General features: G+C 43.7%; 1 protein-coding gene across 2 annotated transcripts; it reads right to left on the bottom strand.

Annotated features, from left to right (window-relative positions):
• Positions 1–3,989: 3,989 nt before the first annotated feature.
• Positions 3,990–15,491, bottom strand: PPP1R26 (protein phosphatase 1 regulatory subunit 26). 2 transcript variants are annotated; one of them, XM_075120574.1, is made up of 3 exons: positions 15,349–15,491; positions 13,258–13,395; positions 3,990–10,080 (listed from the first exon to the last, which is right to left on the bottom strand). In XM_075120574.1, exon 3 carries the CDS (start codon positions 10,038–10,040, stop codon positions 6,225–6,227), a length of 3,816 nt encoding a protein of 1,271 aa, XP_074976675.1. In that variant the 5' UTR covers positions 10,041–10,080; positions 13,258–13,395; positions 15,349–15,491; the 3' UTR covers positions 3,990–6,224. The 2 variants fall into 2 exon arrangements, with proteins under 2 accessions (XP_074976675.1, XP_048679187.1); XM_048823230.2 differs by lacking the exon at positions 15,349–15,491 and adding an exon at positions 14,753–14,894.
• Between the last annotated feature and the right edge of the window lie 896 nt (positions 15,492–16,387).

The following is a 16,387-nucleotide window of genomic DNA, read 5'->3' as shown; positions in this document are numbered from 1 at the left end:
CATACTTTCTCCACAATTTTTAAAATCTCACCTAAAAAAAAAAATCTTTTCTCTTTTGCCTAAGCCTCTTCCCTGGTTTTGGTATTTGAGCTGAATGTTTCACTTTGTGAGATAAACCATATGTAATAATCTTCCACAACAGGCTGCCTTGCATAATTTAACTTTGTAGCACATTTGTGGATACAGTTTGTATTAAAGATGCTATGCAAAATAAAATCATATAGTAACGAATTGTAGTTGTGTACCATTATAAAGAGCGGGAACACCCCCCCCCCCTTTTAGATGAAATACTACAAGTTGCACAACTAAACTCATCCCTCCTTTTAGGAAACAAAGTGCTTATCCCTTCATTTTTAGAATCAAACATCACCATGACCAGGGTATTTGGATAATATTCATGCTACCTGGTAAAATGTCTAACTATCGTGGGAAAAGCCTTGACTAGCTGTTTTAAACAGCAAATGAGCTACAAAATTGTCTGCAGAAAGCCTACTAGCTGGTTTTAAAATTACAGGTGGTGTCATAGTGAAGTCCAATACATACGTTATTTTGTTATTTCCATTGCTTTTCAACCCTGAGAAACAAGTCAGTCTTCTTTTCTTTGTTTTTTTGCCTTCAGAAACATGCAGCACACTTTCAGAAAGCACCAAAAAATAAAACAAAACAAATAACCCCTTTCATTCCTAGATTAAACATACCAACATGATTTAGGGGGGAAAGTCTTTTCGTTGGGCTATGAAGAAAATTGCCCATACGAAAACAGAGTGTTAGGGCATCTGATTTTTTCCCTAGGTATTTACACAGGTTTTAGTCTAAAAATTTTACACTGTATTTATCACAGGGATGCTGTTGATATGCTTGGTACTAAGCTACAATGTTGACATCAGATGTTGTAAATTTACATTTTCTCTAAGCGTGACTAATCCAGAATTTACTAGTATAACATTTTTTCAGTCTCTGTAAACACTTGTTCCAAACATTTTAAGACAACCCTTCATTTCCTCTCCACCCCCACAAGACAAATATTACAAATCTCTCTGCCTAGTTATTTTTCATGAGCCCATCAGTGTTGTATCAGAGTTTGAAATATAGCTAACACTTAACCTTTACCAGTTTTAGATGAATGGAGTACTGGTGAAAAATGCTGTATTGACAGCCTTGGGGACTGTAATCCTCTGTTTAGTAGCAGATCAGGTAAAGAATAGACAGTGCAGGAATACACATGTACTTTCTTCCTGACCTGGAGAAACCTGTATGGTCCCATCTAATTCTTGACCTCTCTACTGAGACTGCCAAGAAAGCCGCTAATTAATGCCATTTGAAGTGGTGGCTTTATTAATGGGGACATCTGTACACTGGGAATGGGACTGAGACTTGTCAAATTCATTGCACATAGGTCACCAGGACGTTGTTAGATACAAGCAACTTAAAATCACAGCTGACCTAGAGGTGAAAGCCTCCATTATCTTATTACAAATCCTCCAGATTATCTAGTCCACATACAATGTATATCATGGCCAACACAGGACCTGTGCATTTAGGATAGGTGTATGAACAATGGTCATCTCTCCTTGCATCCGCATGCTGCCTAAATGCTTCAGTGTAGTCTGCTCTTAAAGTTGTGCATTAAGTAAGGTAAAGAGGAGGCTTTTCTACAACCATGGCCCTGGTCCATTCTAACCAGAAAAAGGCCCCTACAGATGATTCCTAATAGGATCAATTTATATGGAGAACTATGTATAAGATAAAGTATATCTAGTAAACTCCAGAGAATATCTGTGGCAACGAATAGGCCCTCAATGTGTTTAAACATTTTAAACGTTGGGACACCGAGGATCAAAAAATGAAACACTCAAAGAAAAAGGTGAAATTTCACAGCTAAGAATATACCTGGAATTCTCTCCTTCCATTCGGGATTTTTAAAGTAAGATTTTTACATAGCTGTGTTGGAGATAAAGTTATATAAGGTTGTATTGTCAATCCAGGATCAATAGAGGTTCTTAAAGAACTGGAAAACAACAACAACAACAAAATGCATCAGTAGACAAAGTGAAACAGACCTGCATTATAATCACTTCTGCTTTAGGCATGAAAAATATATATATTTTAAATTGCTTAAAACCTAAATTAGCAGAATTTATGCACAGAGTTAAAAATCACAAATAATTACATTTTAAAATAAGACGGTGGATGATTTTAAAGTCAGTCATTTTCTTCTTTACCTACCTGCCAAGATCTGAGTTTGTCTACTGCAGAGGAAATATGGAACAGTGAAAGGATAACACCAACCTCTAAAGGAAGTTTGGAGTCACTGTAACTACAGGACAGGCACTGCAGGGGCATGCCAGTGCACCTTCAGCCATCACCTGGGAGGTGTCACAGGTAGAGAGTTAGTCTAGCTCCATACCTTTTCAATCATTGGCTTTTTTGATGGCATTCCTCAGTACAAAGAAAACAGAAGCTTCAACCATTTTGGTATTGTGCCTAAAACGACGTTGCCTTGTATAAAGGGCCAGGCTGATCCCTTTTGTGATCCCAAAGCAGGTTCTGGATGCAGCTTAAATCCACATAAATTCATATAGTCACTGACTCAGTTAATGCAAAACTACTATTCCTTAACTGGGCAGCCTTTATTCTGTTAGTTTAATATGGATTTTTTAATTGTTCCAAGCACTCAGGTTTTATTTTCTTGACTAAGTGAATGATGCTGTTGCAAAAACAGCATAGGAAGAAGCCTGACAGCAGCTTGCATGTGGGTGTGGTGCCAACACTGAAGATGATGTGTAGTGTTTAGAATAAAGTTCCCTGTGGAAAAGTTTGCTTCTCTGACGAGTAAGCAATTCTAAGGGGAAGAAGTTTGAAAAATTCAGGAGAAGCATCAAAGCAATCTAGGGGGATATCCGTAAGGCACACATTGTGACAGAAACATCAGGGAAGACTGGCTGAGTCACATACCAAAATGCAACCTCAGGCCACAATAGACAAGCTTCTGTGAAGTGCAGAATATCTTTAATCCCCAACCACCCTCCTCCCAGTACAGTCTCAAACCCCAGCCATCCACACCCCAGTGTAAGCAGGAAAACTTTCACTTCCTTCTCTCCCAGTGCAGGCAGATAACCACCCTCACTGCCTCCAAACCTCAGCACTGGCCCTGGGAGCTGTAAGGAGTGTATGCTGGTCCTGGATACTGGAGAAGTGGTGCTGGGTAAGAGTGAGTGCTGATCCTGGAAGGTGGGGGTTGGTGGTGCCCAATTATCTCAGTGAAGTCTCTACAAATGCTTTCTGCCTCCAATCCCACTATCTCCTGCTGACCTCTGCCTACCTCCCAAGAGAGCAAAAACAATGCTCCTGCAAAGCAGTCTTCAGAAGCTGCTACGGCAAGCTGAGGAAAGATCCTCCTCCTTGTCCACAAGCTTAGGGGAAGAAAGGTGCCTACTATTACTTCTCTTGCAGCCCTGGAGCATCCGGCAACCCAGCTCTGAATGCAATTGGGAGCCATTAGAACTTCTAGATCTACAGACCCCTTTTTTCACATCACTCATGAAATTCTCCAAACTACATTCTTGTCACACTTCCTCCTGTAAGCTTTGTAGGTTCTCCTCTCGCTTTCTTTATTGTTACTAGGAATATCTGCATAAAACCCAGACCTTTTAAAATCTGTTCCTGCTTCTTCCCACTGGAAACCTTCTTCTGTCATAGCCACAGAATTATGATTTCAGATAAGATGTGTACAGAAGTGGGAGGAGACAATAAGCAGCAGGAGCAGATGAGCCTCTGGTCTTGCTCCCAGTTAAGTCAATGGGAGTTTTGCCATGGTCTTCAAGGGAAGCAGAAGTAAGTCTTTTTTTCATCCAGCTGACCTAGTCACAAGAACTGCTGGCAGCAGTTCTTGACAACTTTGCATTTAAAAAATGGACAGGGAAAGAAAGATTTCATTTTCAATCAGTCTTTCTACTCAGGATGTTGATACAAACCACTTGAAATCTTGCTGGTTTCATGGTTCATGATCAGAACCCAATTTATTAAATGTTATAAACTTATGAATTCACACCATTTCTTATATACAAATCAAGTTTTTCAATTTTTAAAAAAGTGCTCTTTAAAAATTAGATTAGTATAAAGCACAAGTTACAAGAAACTGCATCTTAATTGAAAGTGAATTAGTACATCAAGAAAGGTTTCAACCACACACACATCAATTGGGGCATGAGACACTTTTAAAACCTTAACGTTGGTTTACTGAAATTTTAACTAAGGAAACACTTAGCCTTGTTTATATAGACAGGGTATATAGTGCTTTCGTCATTAAAATTAATTACAGCTTAATCTTATTAAAGCAATATATTTGGAAAACTGCTATTTTAAAATACCAACTTGCATCCCAATTTCAAACTAAAGACCCCAGGCCTGCAATCAGATTCAGGCAGGCAGAACCTTATGCCTGTGCAGACTGATTGCAGGTTTGGGGGCTTAGAATAAATCTTTTTTTCCAGGTGTACTATTACTAAATTAAAATTTTTAGTGACCTGATGTAAATATTTAATCTAAAAATCAAATGTGGTCAGGCAATAAGATGCCAGACGACCACGACTGAAATATTTTTAAGTTTAACTGCACAACAGTATAAAGCACACAAAAGATGTCTAGACACAAAGGTCATTGTTTCTTTTTTATAACAACATTACTAGTACTACACTATTCTATGCTACAGCCTGCCAATTCTCTGCAAGATCAGAGCATATAGGGGGATGAAATGCAATACTGGATGCATTCTTGACTGCTTTTGCTCTATTCTGGGAAATTAAGGCCAGCCTCAGGCAGGCTGTTGAAATAAGAAATAGATGGGTGGTAAATAGAGATTTGGAAGAGGTTAGCCATTTAAAAAGACCAGATTATTACAGAAATGCTAAATAAAACTGCTGATACAAAAGATACAGACTGACTTGAAGGGGTTCACTACACACAAACTGAAACTGAAATAACTAAATTAGTTTTAATTCACATATTTTAGTTATTTCAGTGCAAGTCTATGCATGGGGATGCTCTTATTCCAACATCAGTGTCCCGTTTAAAAAAAAACTGATTTTTACTCTGGATGGAATGTGGGTGGGAGGGGTGAATGGAGTAGAGACACTGAAAATACGCTAGGATCTCACTCAAACAAAGATTTGCCCGCCAAAAATTTAAGGAAGTATTTATTGTAGCAAGCCTAAGTTTGCTCTATTGCACAAAACAGTAGAAAGGGATCAAATTTTTGCAGAGATGCATCTTATAGAAACCATTGTTAAATACTAGACACAAGACACTCCAATGCAACATAAAGTTAATTTTGAAGAACAAAACGCATCACGTAATTGTAGGGCATCAAAATGAGATTAAAGAACGCCTCTGGAATTATTTTGGCCTCGGATACTTCAGCAGCATGTAGATCTAGAGCAATCCACTGCAGAAATGTTGTTTGAATGAACATACAGAAGCAAAAAGCCGCTTTGCAATTGTGCTTCGAAGCACCTGCTTACAGGACGCTACCAGGATGTTCAGAAGATAAAAAGGACTCAGCAGTCCCAGAGTTGAAGCAGGAAGCCCTTAAAAGGCAGCTCCACACCATGTTCCTAAACTTGCAACTGAATCTATAGGGACAGACTCCTGACTTCAGTGGGCCTGTGTTAGTTATAGTAGTCCAGCAGAGCAGTTCTAATTTCAAGATGGGGACCCAAGTGGAAAATGGCTATATGAGGCTGTTCTAAGATAGTTCCAATTCCATGAAATGTCAGAGAACGTGCTTCACTATCTGTAGTATTCCTAATCAACTGCTGTTGTTTTCTAAGATCTCTTAGCAACTGGCCAATACATTATGGACACAAATGGGTTCAATTCCAATATATGTATGTTTCGATGCACCATATAATTGAAAGCATATTTAGCCATGCTGTCTTCTTATCTATGACAATTACATGTCAAATACAGCATCCTGTAGTAATGCATGCCCTAAAAATCATTATAAAAATATTTCCTTAAAGCACTTTAAATAATTTACAAAATTCTACAAAAAAATTTAAACATTTATCCATGATACACCTGTTAAATAGGATTTTTCACATTAGCGTACACATGATATATATCAGTATCTTCCATCTTCTTCCTTTTACTCTCAAGTTTTATCAAGATATTTACAATGATAGGTATTTTCTAAAAAGACTGAACGTTGTTATAAAAAAAAGTACTTACAAATCTGACACCTCGCTTTTCACCAGGGAACTTGTGCATTCCTCTACAGCTATGTCACTAAATTCTGCAGAACTTCTGTCTAAAGCTTCCTGAACATGGTCCTCTTTACAATCAGCTTCCCTACTTTGCTGGGCTAACATTTTCCCTTCCAAAGTAGAGTTGGGTACATTAATTTCTTCCTGCCTGCTGCTGTCTTGCTGGCTCTCTCCTTCCTCTTCCTTAGTGTACGTGTTTTGGCTCTCAAAAATAAATGTTCCTACACTAACTTGGTCCTCATCTACTGCTGCCATGATGGGTTCCTGCAATGGGGGATCTGGATTTGAATCTGAGCTGCAATACATCTGCTTGTCTCCCAAACTGTTATCCTTTCTGTAATCATCTGCTTCAGTTTTAACATGCAAAGAAGCAGCCTCCAGTTGTTCACAGGTTTCTGCTATATGGAGACTTGTCTCCTCTACTTTGAGGCTCTGAGTAAAATTTGCTTCTTTTATTCCCGTCTTTCCCTCTCCACTAAGGTTCCCATTTTGCACCAAGGCTCCACTTTTCTGTTCAAGTGCACAAACATTCGGGAGAGTTATCTCAGTCCTTAATGTGCTGCTATGGGGAAGTGAAAGTTCTACATTTTGCCTTTTGTTTAAAAGCACAGATTTCTTTCTATCACGAGCATACTTTAGACCAGCTATAAATTTGCTGGAAATTTTTAACTGAAAGGTGCTATTTCTTTTGGAACTCGACTTAGCATTAAAGTAATTTTGCAATTTACACCCATCACCTTTGCTGTGTGGCAATGGAAGACTTTTCTGCTTAGGCTCTATAGTACCCTTTTTACTTAATGAATTTCCTTTTACAGATAAAGCACCAGCAGCTACACCTTTAGTCCACACTGTCCCTTGCTCAGCCTTCAACTCCAGAGTAGTATGGAGGTACACATTCTCTGCGTAGGATGCACCTTCCCCACTATCATGCATTATTGCACTTTCTCCTACAGTTCTCAGAGAGCTTTTCAGTTCATCTGTTTGCTGAGATACCTTTTTAGTTTTTTTACTCTGACCTGATAACATGTTAGTCTCATTTTTGATTAGCTGGTGCTTTGCTTTTCCTTTATTTGCACGTGGTTTGGTAACTCTCAATGAGTCAGCAGTTAAGTTAACCCTCCGTATTTCCATACTGCTTGCAGAGTCTTTAGCCTTTTCTGCCAAAAATTTCCTAATTTCTTGTTCGATGCTGTCATCACTATCCACAGAGCTGCTGTCATCTGTTGCTGAAGTAGCAGTCAAAGAACATCTTTTATTTTTAGCTGCCTCCAGGTTATTCTGGTTGCAAACTGGTTTAGGTTTACATTCTTTTTTAAACTGCAACGCAAACGGTAAGTCCTTTATGCTTTCTGATCTTCCCTTTGACAACCTGCCATTTACATTGTTCTGGGGGCTTCTAACTGCATTTTCCTTAGTATCTTTATATGACTTTGAGAGGCAGCTTTTTAGCAGAATAGGACTTTTGCATTTCCAGTCCTTTTGCTGGAGGCTACTGAGTTCATCCAAAAGCTGGGTTTCTGTGTCACCAAATCTGACTTTCTTCTTGCATTGGATTTTTTGGTCTTTGGACTTTTTCTTTAGTTTCCTCTTGGACCTTAAGAGGTCTTTGATAGCGCTATCAAGATCTTCATCGCTGTCCAGAGAACTGCTCTTGTCATCTGTACCATCTCTCTCTTGAGCCTGGACTGTATTTTTTATCAGTTCTCTTGTGTTACTCTGAACCTGCATCAAGCTGTTTGCGAAGTCTAAAGTTACATGCTTCTCAACAAGTCCAGTTAATTCTGTAGAGATCAGCTGCTGACTTGTTTCTTCGTTACCAGACCTTCCAGCTTCACAGGCTTTTCTATGACTGCTCAGGCCACTCCCATCTTGCAAAACTGGCATTTTGGCGCTATTACCATAACCCGCTTCAGTACACCCCCTCTCCATCCCTTCCGTTTTATTGTCTATGCTCTGTTTTGCTACTTTGCTTTCTCCTTTAAGTCTCCTTTTACGACTCAAAGATAGATTTACAGTTTTGGGGAGGGAAGGTTCAAGGCCACCAATTACACTGTTACGCTCAGAAGACAAAGGCCTTTGGACAGAGTAGGAGAGATTATCAGGTTTTGTTACAAGACTTTCTGACTGTGCCTTGAGAGCCAAAAAAGCCCTTATTTCTTGCTCTATGCTATCATCGCTGTCCACAGGGCTGCTGTCACTTTCACAGTGGGAGGAAGGCATGCTTTGGGGATAGAAAAAGGGGTTTGCTACAAATGATTTGTCCTCACCTCCCATTTGGGGTGGCATGATTGTTTTGGAAATGTCAAGGATGGCTTCCGCACACATCAGTTCTGCGGACGTGTCTGCCCTGCAAGAAGCCTGCAATGTGAGCTCGCATTTGGCAATTTTGTTTACTGGAGATGCACAACTTCTGCCTTTTCTCAATGGCTTAAACAGTTTGTTAAATTCATTGCCAGTGCCTTTTAATTGTGTAGATTTTGTACTAATCTCTCTCCTCTTGCGGCTTAAAGATTTTTTAGGGTCTTCTGCCAATGCACATTTTGTTGAACTAATTGTTAGGCTTGCAGAAATGTCTGCCACACCTTTTTGCAAGTCTGTTGTAGGATTCGCCTCTTTCTTGATTTTCTCCAGCTGATAAAGCTGAATGGCTTCTTCGATACCATCATCGCTACTTGAATCAGAGAAGTGTGTGCTTTCAATTATTTGTTCCCCTCCGGTTTTGCAGAAATTTCTCTTGCCTTCACCTTCTTTACTGTGCTCGACAACCCAAGGTTGGCTAATAGCAGTCATTTTAAAATGTGCATGGTTTGTTTTACTGAAATCACTAGGCTCTTCACTGATTTTAGACTTCAAACATTTAGATTGTACATTGGTCCTCCTTAGTTTGGACTGGTGCCTTAAGAGGAGTGCTTTGGATCCTTGCTTTAAAGTACTGCGATTTGCTTTGTTAGCTGATTCTTTGTTACATTTAAACATAGATTTCACTTGAGTTTCTCTCTGTTCTAGTTTTTTATCCTCCACAATTACACACTTATTAGTTTCTTGCTGTTTCTTTTCATTCAAGAACTGTACAATTTCAGCATGTATGCTCTGTTCAAAAGAGTCATCACTACTGATGCTCAGAGGTGAAGCAGACCGTAGCTTTTCACAAATTCCCAAGTGATCAGAAATGAAGCCTTCAGTTACCATTTCAGCTTTAAATTTCATAGGGAGTAGATTATTAGTCACCTTATTCTGTGAGAGTTCCCTTTTGACCCTCTTGTCTCCATCTATTCTATCTGAACACTCTGCATTGTTTGGCAATGGCTGGATACTCTTGCTTTTCTTTTTCAAGTACTCTTGAATGGCTTCCTCTATGTCTCGGTCAACAGAATCGTCACTATCAGAATCCAACAGGAGGGTCCCAAACTCTGAACTGTCTTCCACTTCTGTGCCATCAGAATCAGCAGGGCAACCACGCTTGGAATATTTAGTGTGCTGTTGTAGCATCCGGGTACTAGATGTAAGTCTGTTACCCCTTTTTTCTCCCTTTCGTTTTTTCTGTGTAATACAATCATAATCATTGTTCATACCCAGGGAAGATTCTTGACTTTGCAGGTTATTTATGATCATCTGAACTTTTGCACTTACAGATGCTCTAGTAACATCCTCTTCAGATTCAGAGAAGCAAACAGGGTATCTACAACTCCTCGACTGTCCAAAGGACTCCCATTTTGTCTGCAGAGCTATCAAAGGAGAGGCATTCATAAGAAACATTCTAGCAGGCAATGAAGACATCTGCAAAAGAACAGTTTTTCAGGCTGGTCTCTCGTCCATCCTAAGGGAAAAGAAAAAACACTAATGACAGGTTTCAGAGTGACAGCCGTGTTAGTCTGTATTTGCAAAAAGAAAAGGAGTACTTGTGGCACCTTAGAGACTAACCAATTTATTTGAGCATGAGCTTTCGTGAGCTACAGCTCACCTCATTGGATGCATACTCTTATGCTCAAATAAATTGGTTAGTCTCCAAGGTGCCACAAGTACTCATATAATGTATATAAAATAAAATATATAAACACACCACTTAGACAGATTTGCATGTGATACAACTCATACGTTACTAATGTCCAGTAGTCTTGTTACATCAGCTATTCTCAGAAGTTGCTCCTAAATATAATTTAAATGGGAAATCTATTACTAGTACCATTTAAAGAGGAGATAAAACTGAGTTGCTGACCATTTGAGCTCATTAAAGGTCCCCTGGCACTCTGGCTCTAGCTATAGTCCAATCCAGGTAATTATACTCTGCCTACCTAAAACTCTTCCTGCACTTTGAACATAGTATTCTTTTACTCTAATTCTAATTGCTGTGGGCTGTAAAAAGTTGTCAAGGTGGGCTGTAGCTGCATTTTAGGGATGAGTAAAGAGGACCGTTTATATGGGGGTCCATCATTTTATTAATTCTATAAAGAGTTTGGGGACAAAAAAGAAAAAAAAATTAAGAAGGACTTTCAAACTGGAACAGACTTAGGGGGAAAACTGCAAAATATTCTACTAATGTCTGTTTGTATTTTCTTTGTCATCATTATTGTGTTTAAGTAATTTTCACCATCCATAACCAGGTTTCACTATTTGTTTGTGCGGTAAAATCATTTATGAATATATTTCCACTGAATGACTGCAGCATTACACATTCAGCAATATGACTTCACTGCAGGATCAAGGCCCTTCTATAAATACAAATCTTCAATAGCCAGTAAAAGTGGTAAGAAGATTATGAATTATTCTTTATATTACAGTAGGGCCCACTCTCGTAAGTATTGTACAGCCACCCAGTGTAAAATAGACTTCATCCCCAAAGACCTTACAATCTTCCATGGGACTCCACAAGGACACAGGATTTTGACTGCAGGCATCAGTTTGCAGGATCAAGATCGAATTTTGCTTGCTCAATGCATACTCTTGTCAACCCCGTGTTCTGGCAAAACACTGCTGCAGGGGAGCCATTCCACAACTCTGACACGCAGTCACTCCCACAAACATGGTGGGTCTCAACCACTGCGTGGCATTGTACTGTATAGAAACTATAAAACCAAGCTTCTATCTTTGAATTTCTTCCAATCTAACTTTTCTCTAGACGGAGCATTCAGAAAGATTTTTTTTTGCAACAATTTAATTTGTGGCAGTATATTTTCTTTAAGAATTATTATAGTTCTAGAATTTTTAAAACAAAGCATATTAACTTTTTCTTACCTCTCTCATGGTTTTGTTACAGACAAGTGGGTATTAAAAATGTGGGGGGAATGATGCTTGCTTGCTTACTTTTATCAGGCACTTGGAGCACCAAGAATGAAAAAAGCATTACAAGTACTCCTGTTCTTATTACAAATGTGCTACATATGGTTATTTTTGTCAAACCTGTTCTTTGACCTAGAGGCAGGGGTCAACTTTAACACCATTTAAAAAGCAGCCTGGGTCATTGTTCAAATCCCATCAGTCTAGGCAGAGTCACCCCTGATCTGCCTTACGTGATTTCCCATCCCGGAAAGTCCAACGGAGCTAATGCTTCACTGCTCCTTCATCCTTTGGCTCCCTGCCACAATGTTCTGGCATAAAACATTCTCACCCAAGCCTTTGGCTCTAGATATTGATTCTTGATTTTTCCCCTGTTATAATTAGTTTTAGAGCATTGCTCTTGTTGTATAATTTAATTTTTAAGGGTATTGATTAAGAATGTTCTTCAATTTGGTTGGTGCCCAGAGCAATCTGACACATGCCATTATAAATTATTTCTATAGTCAAGCAAAAAAAAAAAAAAAAAAAAAAAGTTAAGGATTTACCCCTAGTATGCACGTTCTAATAAAATACAAGTATCTTTGACCTTTCAAGTGTCAAGCAATTAGGAACCACAGGTAAACTGGTGACCTAGCTAGGTGGTGATTACTTAGTAGTAGCCTAGAAGACTTTACTTGTAATGACAGGTTTCAGAGGAACAGCCGTGTTAGTCTGTATTCGCAAAAAGAAAAGGAGTACTTGTGGCACCTTAGAGACTAACCAATTTATTTGAGCATGAGCTTTCGTGAGCTACAGCAGCTGTAGCTCACGAAAGCTCATGCTCAAATAAATTGGTTAGTCTCTAAGGTGCCACAAGTACTCCTTTTCTTTTTACTTGTAATGTGTACTACAGTGAGGGTCACTGGTAGAGAATGTGGATGATTAAATAGTTTCCAAGTTTTCTGTAATATAATTTACAGTACACTTCATAAAAAACCTGGAGGCTTTCAAGCACTGGTGGTAAGTTAAACAATCATGTTATGAGAGAAATGAATTGAGAGAGACTCAGAACACTGGGCTAGTTACCCCTGAGTAATGCATTCAATACATTTAAGCTTTGGGCTCTGTACACATTGCTATTTCTTCCCTATTAACCTCTTTCTTTCCAGAATAGTGGATGTCTTCATTATCTGAACAACATGGGATTGTTGGCGTACTGAAAATTCACAGCTATCCACAGGGGATTGGGTTTAACTTTTGTGTCATGTTATCCACCCATAACTTCAGTGGGCCACTGCCAATCATTTAATAGAGGCTGACGGAACTTAACTGCACACCACTATATTAAAGCAATAGACTACCTATAATAACCACATTCAGCATCTTCATGGACAAAGGATCCCAAAGTACTTTACAGAGCACATACATAGCTATCACTTTCTCTAACTATTGAAATGCAGCCACTTCTAAAAAGGTACATAGCAGCTATTTAATGCTAGACAGTAGTGTACCACAGTAATTTAAGACAGCAAGACTGCACCCAAATACAAGCACAGAGATTTTAGGAGGTAGAATGAAGTTATCCAAGTGGAATTTAGCCACGACATTAAAGTTAGCATCCTGACTCTTGCTGGTTGGGCGTGGACCTGAAGAGGACACAGTTCTCTTCAGAGCTGTGCCACTGACTTGCCACACAACCTTCAGCAACTTGCTATAAATGGACACAGTGATAGCAACCCACCTCGGTAAAAGGATTTGAGAACAGCAGCTGAAGAGTCCGATCACTGCAAAGTAGATGTCCCATGAACAGTGCCACGGTACCTTCCGTGCCCGAGAATGGCCAGGCACATTGAATTTCACCTTCCTAAAGGAGATGCCCCTATCAGGAGACATCAAAGCATTGGTCTTCCTCAGCCCCACCTCACGCGGGCCTCTGCCTTCACACCCCCCGGGACCCCAACCCAGAAACGCTCCCAACCAGCCCTTGGCTTCTCTGCTCAAACATCACTACCTCCACCCTCCTGGGCTGCAACCTCTAGTCCTTTCCAGAGACACCCTAGGCTGCCACACCGAGGGACCCCTCCCACCGGCCCAGCCTCAGGGATCTCAGCCTGTCGCCCCCAGAGAGCCCTCGACCCCAGCCCTGCACACCCCAGGGATCCCACCTCCAGGACCCCAGCCCTGCACACCGCAGGGACCCTGCCTTGTCACTCCCCGGGATCTTAGCATGTCACCGCCAGAGAGGCCCCCCCCCGTATCCCAGCACCCCCATATCCCAGCCCCCTACCCCCAAGGACCCCGATCCCAGGATCCCAGCCCTGCACACCCCAGGACCCCGCCTTGTCACCGCTAGAGAGCCCCCCCCGGGGTCGCAGCCTGTCACCCCCTTAGCGAGCCCCCCCCCGTATCCCAGTCCCCCCATATCCCAGCCCCCTACCCCCAAGGACCCCGATCCCAGGATCCCAGCCCTGCACACCCCAGGACCCCGCCTTGTCACCGCTAGAGAGCCCCCCCCCGGGGTCGCAGCCTGTCACCCCCTCAGAAAACCCCCCCGTATCCCAGCCCCCCCAAGGACCCCGATCCCAGGATCCCAGCCCTGCACACCCCAGGACCCCGCCTTGTCACCGCTAGAGAGCCCCCCGCCCCCCCGGGGTCGCAGCCTGTCACCCCCTTAGCGAGCCCCCCCCCGTATCCCAGTCCCCCCATATCCCAGCCCCCTACCCCCAAGGACCCCGATCCCAGGATCCCAGCCCTGCACACCCCAGGACCCCGCCTTGTCACCGCTAGAGAGCCCCCCGCCCCCCCGGGGTCGCAGCCTGTCACCCCCTTAGCGAGCCCCCCCCGTATCCCAGTCCCCCCATATCCCAGCCCCCTACCCCCAAGGACCCCGATCCCAGGATCCCAGCCCTGCACACCCCAGGACCCCGCCTTGTCACCGCTAGAGAGCCCCCCGCCCCCCCGGGGTCGCAGCCTGTCATCCCCTCAGCGAGCCCCCCCCGTATCCCAGCCCCCCCAAGGACCCCGCGCCCGCGATCCCAGCCCCTCCCCCAGGAGCCCGGGCCTGAACCGTCCCCGAGACCCCGGCCCCCAACCGCCCTTGGCCTCGCGCCGGCCCCGGGCCTGGCCCCTCGGCTCCGCCTGGCAGCGGCTCCCGCCGCCCTGGGCCTGGCTGTTCCGCTGCCCGGCCGGGGCCTCGGCGGCTGCCGCGGCGCCTCCCCGCCGCGCTGGCCGCTCACCTGCCGCGGGGCCCCGGGCTGGGGGCGCTGGGGGAGCGGGGCGCGGCTCCCGCCTGCTCCGGCCGCTGCCCGCCGAGCTGGTGCAGGGGCGGGCGCCGGGCGGCGCTTCCTCCCCTGCCCCCGGGGAGCGGGGGGCATGCGCCGCAGGGCTCCGCCGGGGGAGGCGGCGGCCTGGCGGGCCGGAGCGGCGGGTAGGGGCCGGGGCCGGGGCCGGGGCCCCCAGCTGGGGGGGCGGCGGCGCAGGCAGGCGAGTGCGTTGCCCCAGCCCTGCCCACTCTGCCCCCGCCGAGGGTGCGCTGGGGCCGGGGTTGCAGATGGCGAATTGCTGGGGGGTCCCTGTTGTACATGAGGCTAAGCGTCCGGTGGGGGGGACGGACCGTCTCCGTCTCCGTCTCTTTAATCTCTGCCCCCCTCCCTAGTCACCGGTTCCTAAACCTCCCAGCCCCCCCCGTGCCTGAACCCGGCAACGACTGCGGCATCCTTTGTTCGGGGCTGCGGGGAGCCGATTTTCGAGAGAGGCTCAGTTCCCGTTTAGCTGCCCAAAGATTTCCAGAATCTGGTCCCGAGACGGGAGGGGAGCCCGCTGGAAAACCTGCCTCTCCCCCCTCCGGCGGGTGGCGTGAGCCCTTCTGAAAAATCCCCTCTCCGAGCCCAAGAGCCTGAAGTGAAGACCTCCCTGGGCTGCAAGAAGTCCTCTTCTTGCGTCTCGTCTGTGGCGAACCGGATTCTCCGCTTCTGGCCCCGAGCAGTGCCCCCCCCGGGGGTTCCTTGCACGTTGCTGATACCTGGCTCCATCACTGCAGGTGTCCCATGCTGGGGATGTTAGCAGGTCTCCTTTAGGCCTGCTGTATTAACACCAGCACCTCAGCTGCGGGGTTAATCTCTGGACAGTCACAGACCCCTACATGCTGCTCGTGTCCATAGAAACAAGTTGCCTCTCAGAAAAGTAAACTTTTCTTTTTTTTAAGAGTTAACATGAGGTCAACTTGATGAATGCATTTGGGGCCTGATCCAAAGCCCAATTGAAGTCAGCAGGCATCTTTCTACTGACACTTCAATAGGTATTAGATTGGGACTTGGTGAATTTATGAGTGTCAGTCTTTGCTCAAATAAATTGGTTAGTCTCTAAGGTGCCACAAGTACTCCTTTTCTTTTTGCAAATACCGACTAACACGGCTGTTACTCTGAAACCTGTCTTTACACACATATGTATAGCTAAGCAGTGAGAGACTCAGACTTGATCTAAAGATCGCATGTTCAAAATTTGCAAGTGACCCCACCAGTAGTGTCTTTATGTAGGCAAATCATCATACAGTGCTTGTTTGAAGTTCTTCCTTTTTCCCAGCCAGGTCTGTCTCTCCCTGCACTTAACAAAGACCTTTAGCTCAAGCTATACTTCGCATCTAGCTCTGTGGCTATCTCTGGGTCTTCTCCACACCATCTGCCATCTCCTATTTAACTCACTGAAACACCCTGTCAGAAATACCACTCCTTCTAGTAACAGACAGCTCATAAAGAGGACTATTGGTTCCTTTTTCTTAGCCGTGAAAGAACACTATTGTTGCAGTGACAGTGCTCTTTCAGGATTATATTTATCGTCGTTTTTACTCTGTTCATTTTCTGTCCTGCATTGTT

The sequence above is a fragment of the Caretta caretta genome, chromosome 16 (genome assembly GCF_965140235.1).
Source record: "Caretta caretta isolate rCarCar2 chromosome 16, rCarCar1.hap1, whole genome shotgun sequence".
Lineage (NCBI taxonomy): Eukaryota > Metazoa > Chordata > Testudines > Cheloniidae > Caretta > Caretta caretta.
Note: the sequence above shows the minus strand (reverse complement) of the source record. Positions and strands in the feature narration are given on the sequence as shown.

Bases quoted from the DNA above. Each gene is read 5' to 3' on its own strand.
- PPP1R26 (XM_075120574.1), bottom strand. From the start codon at position 10,040: ATGTCTTCATTGCCTGCTAGAATGTTTCTTATGAATGCCTCTCCTTTG.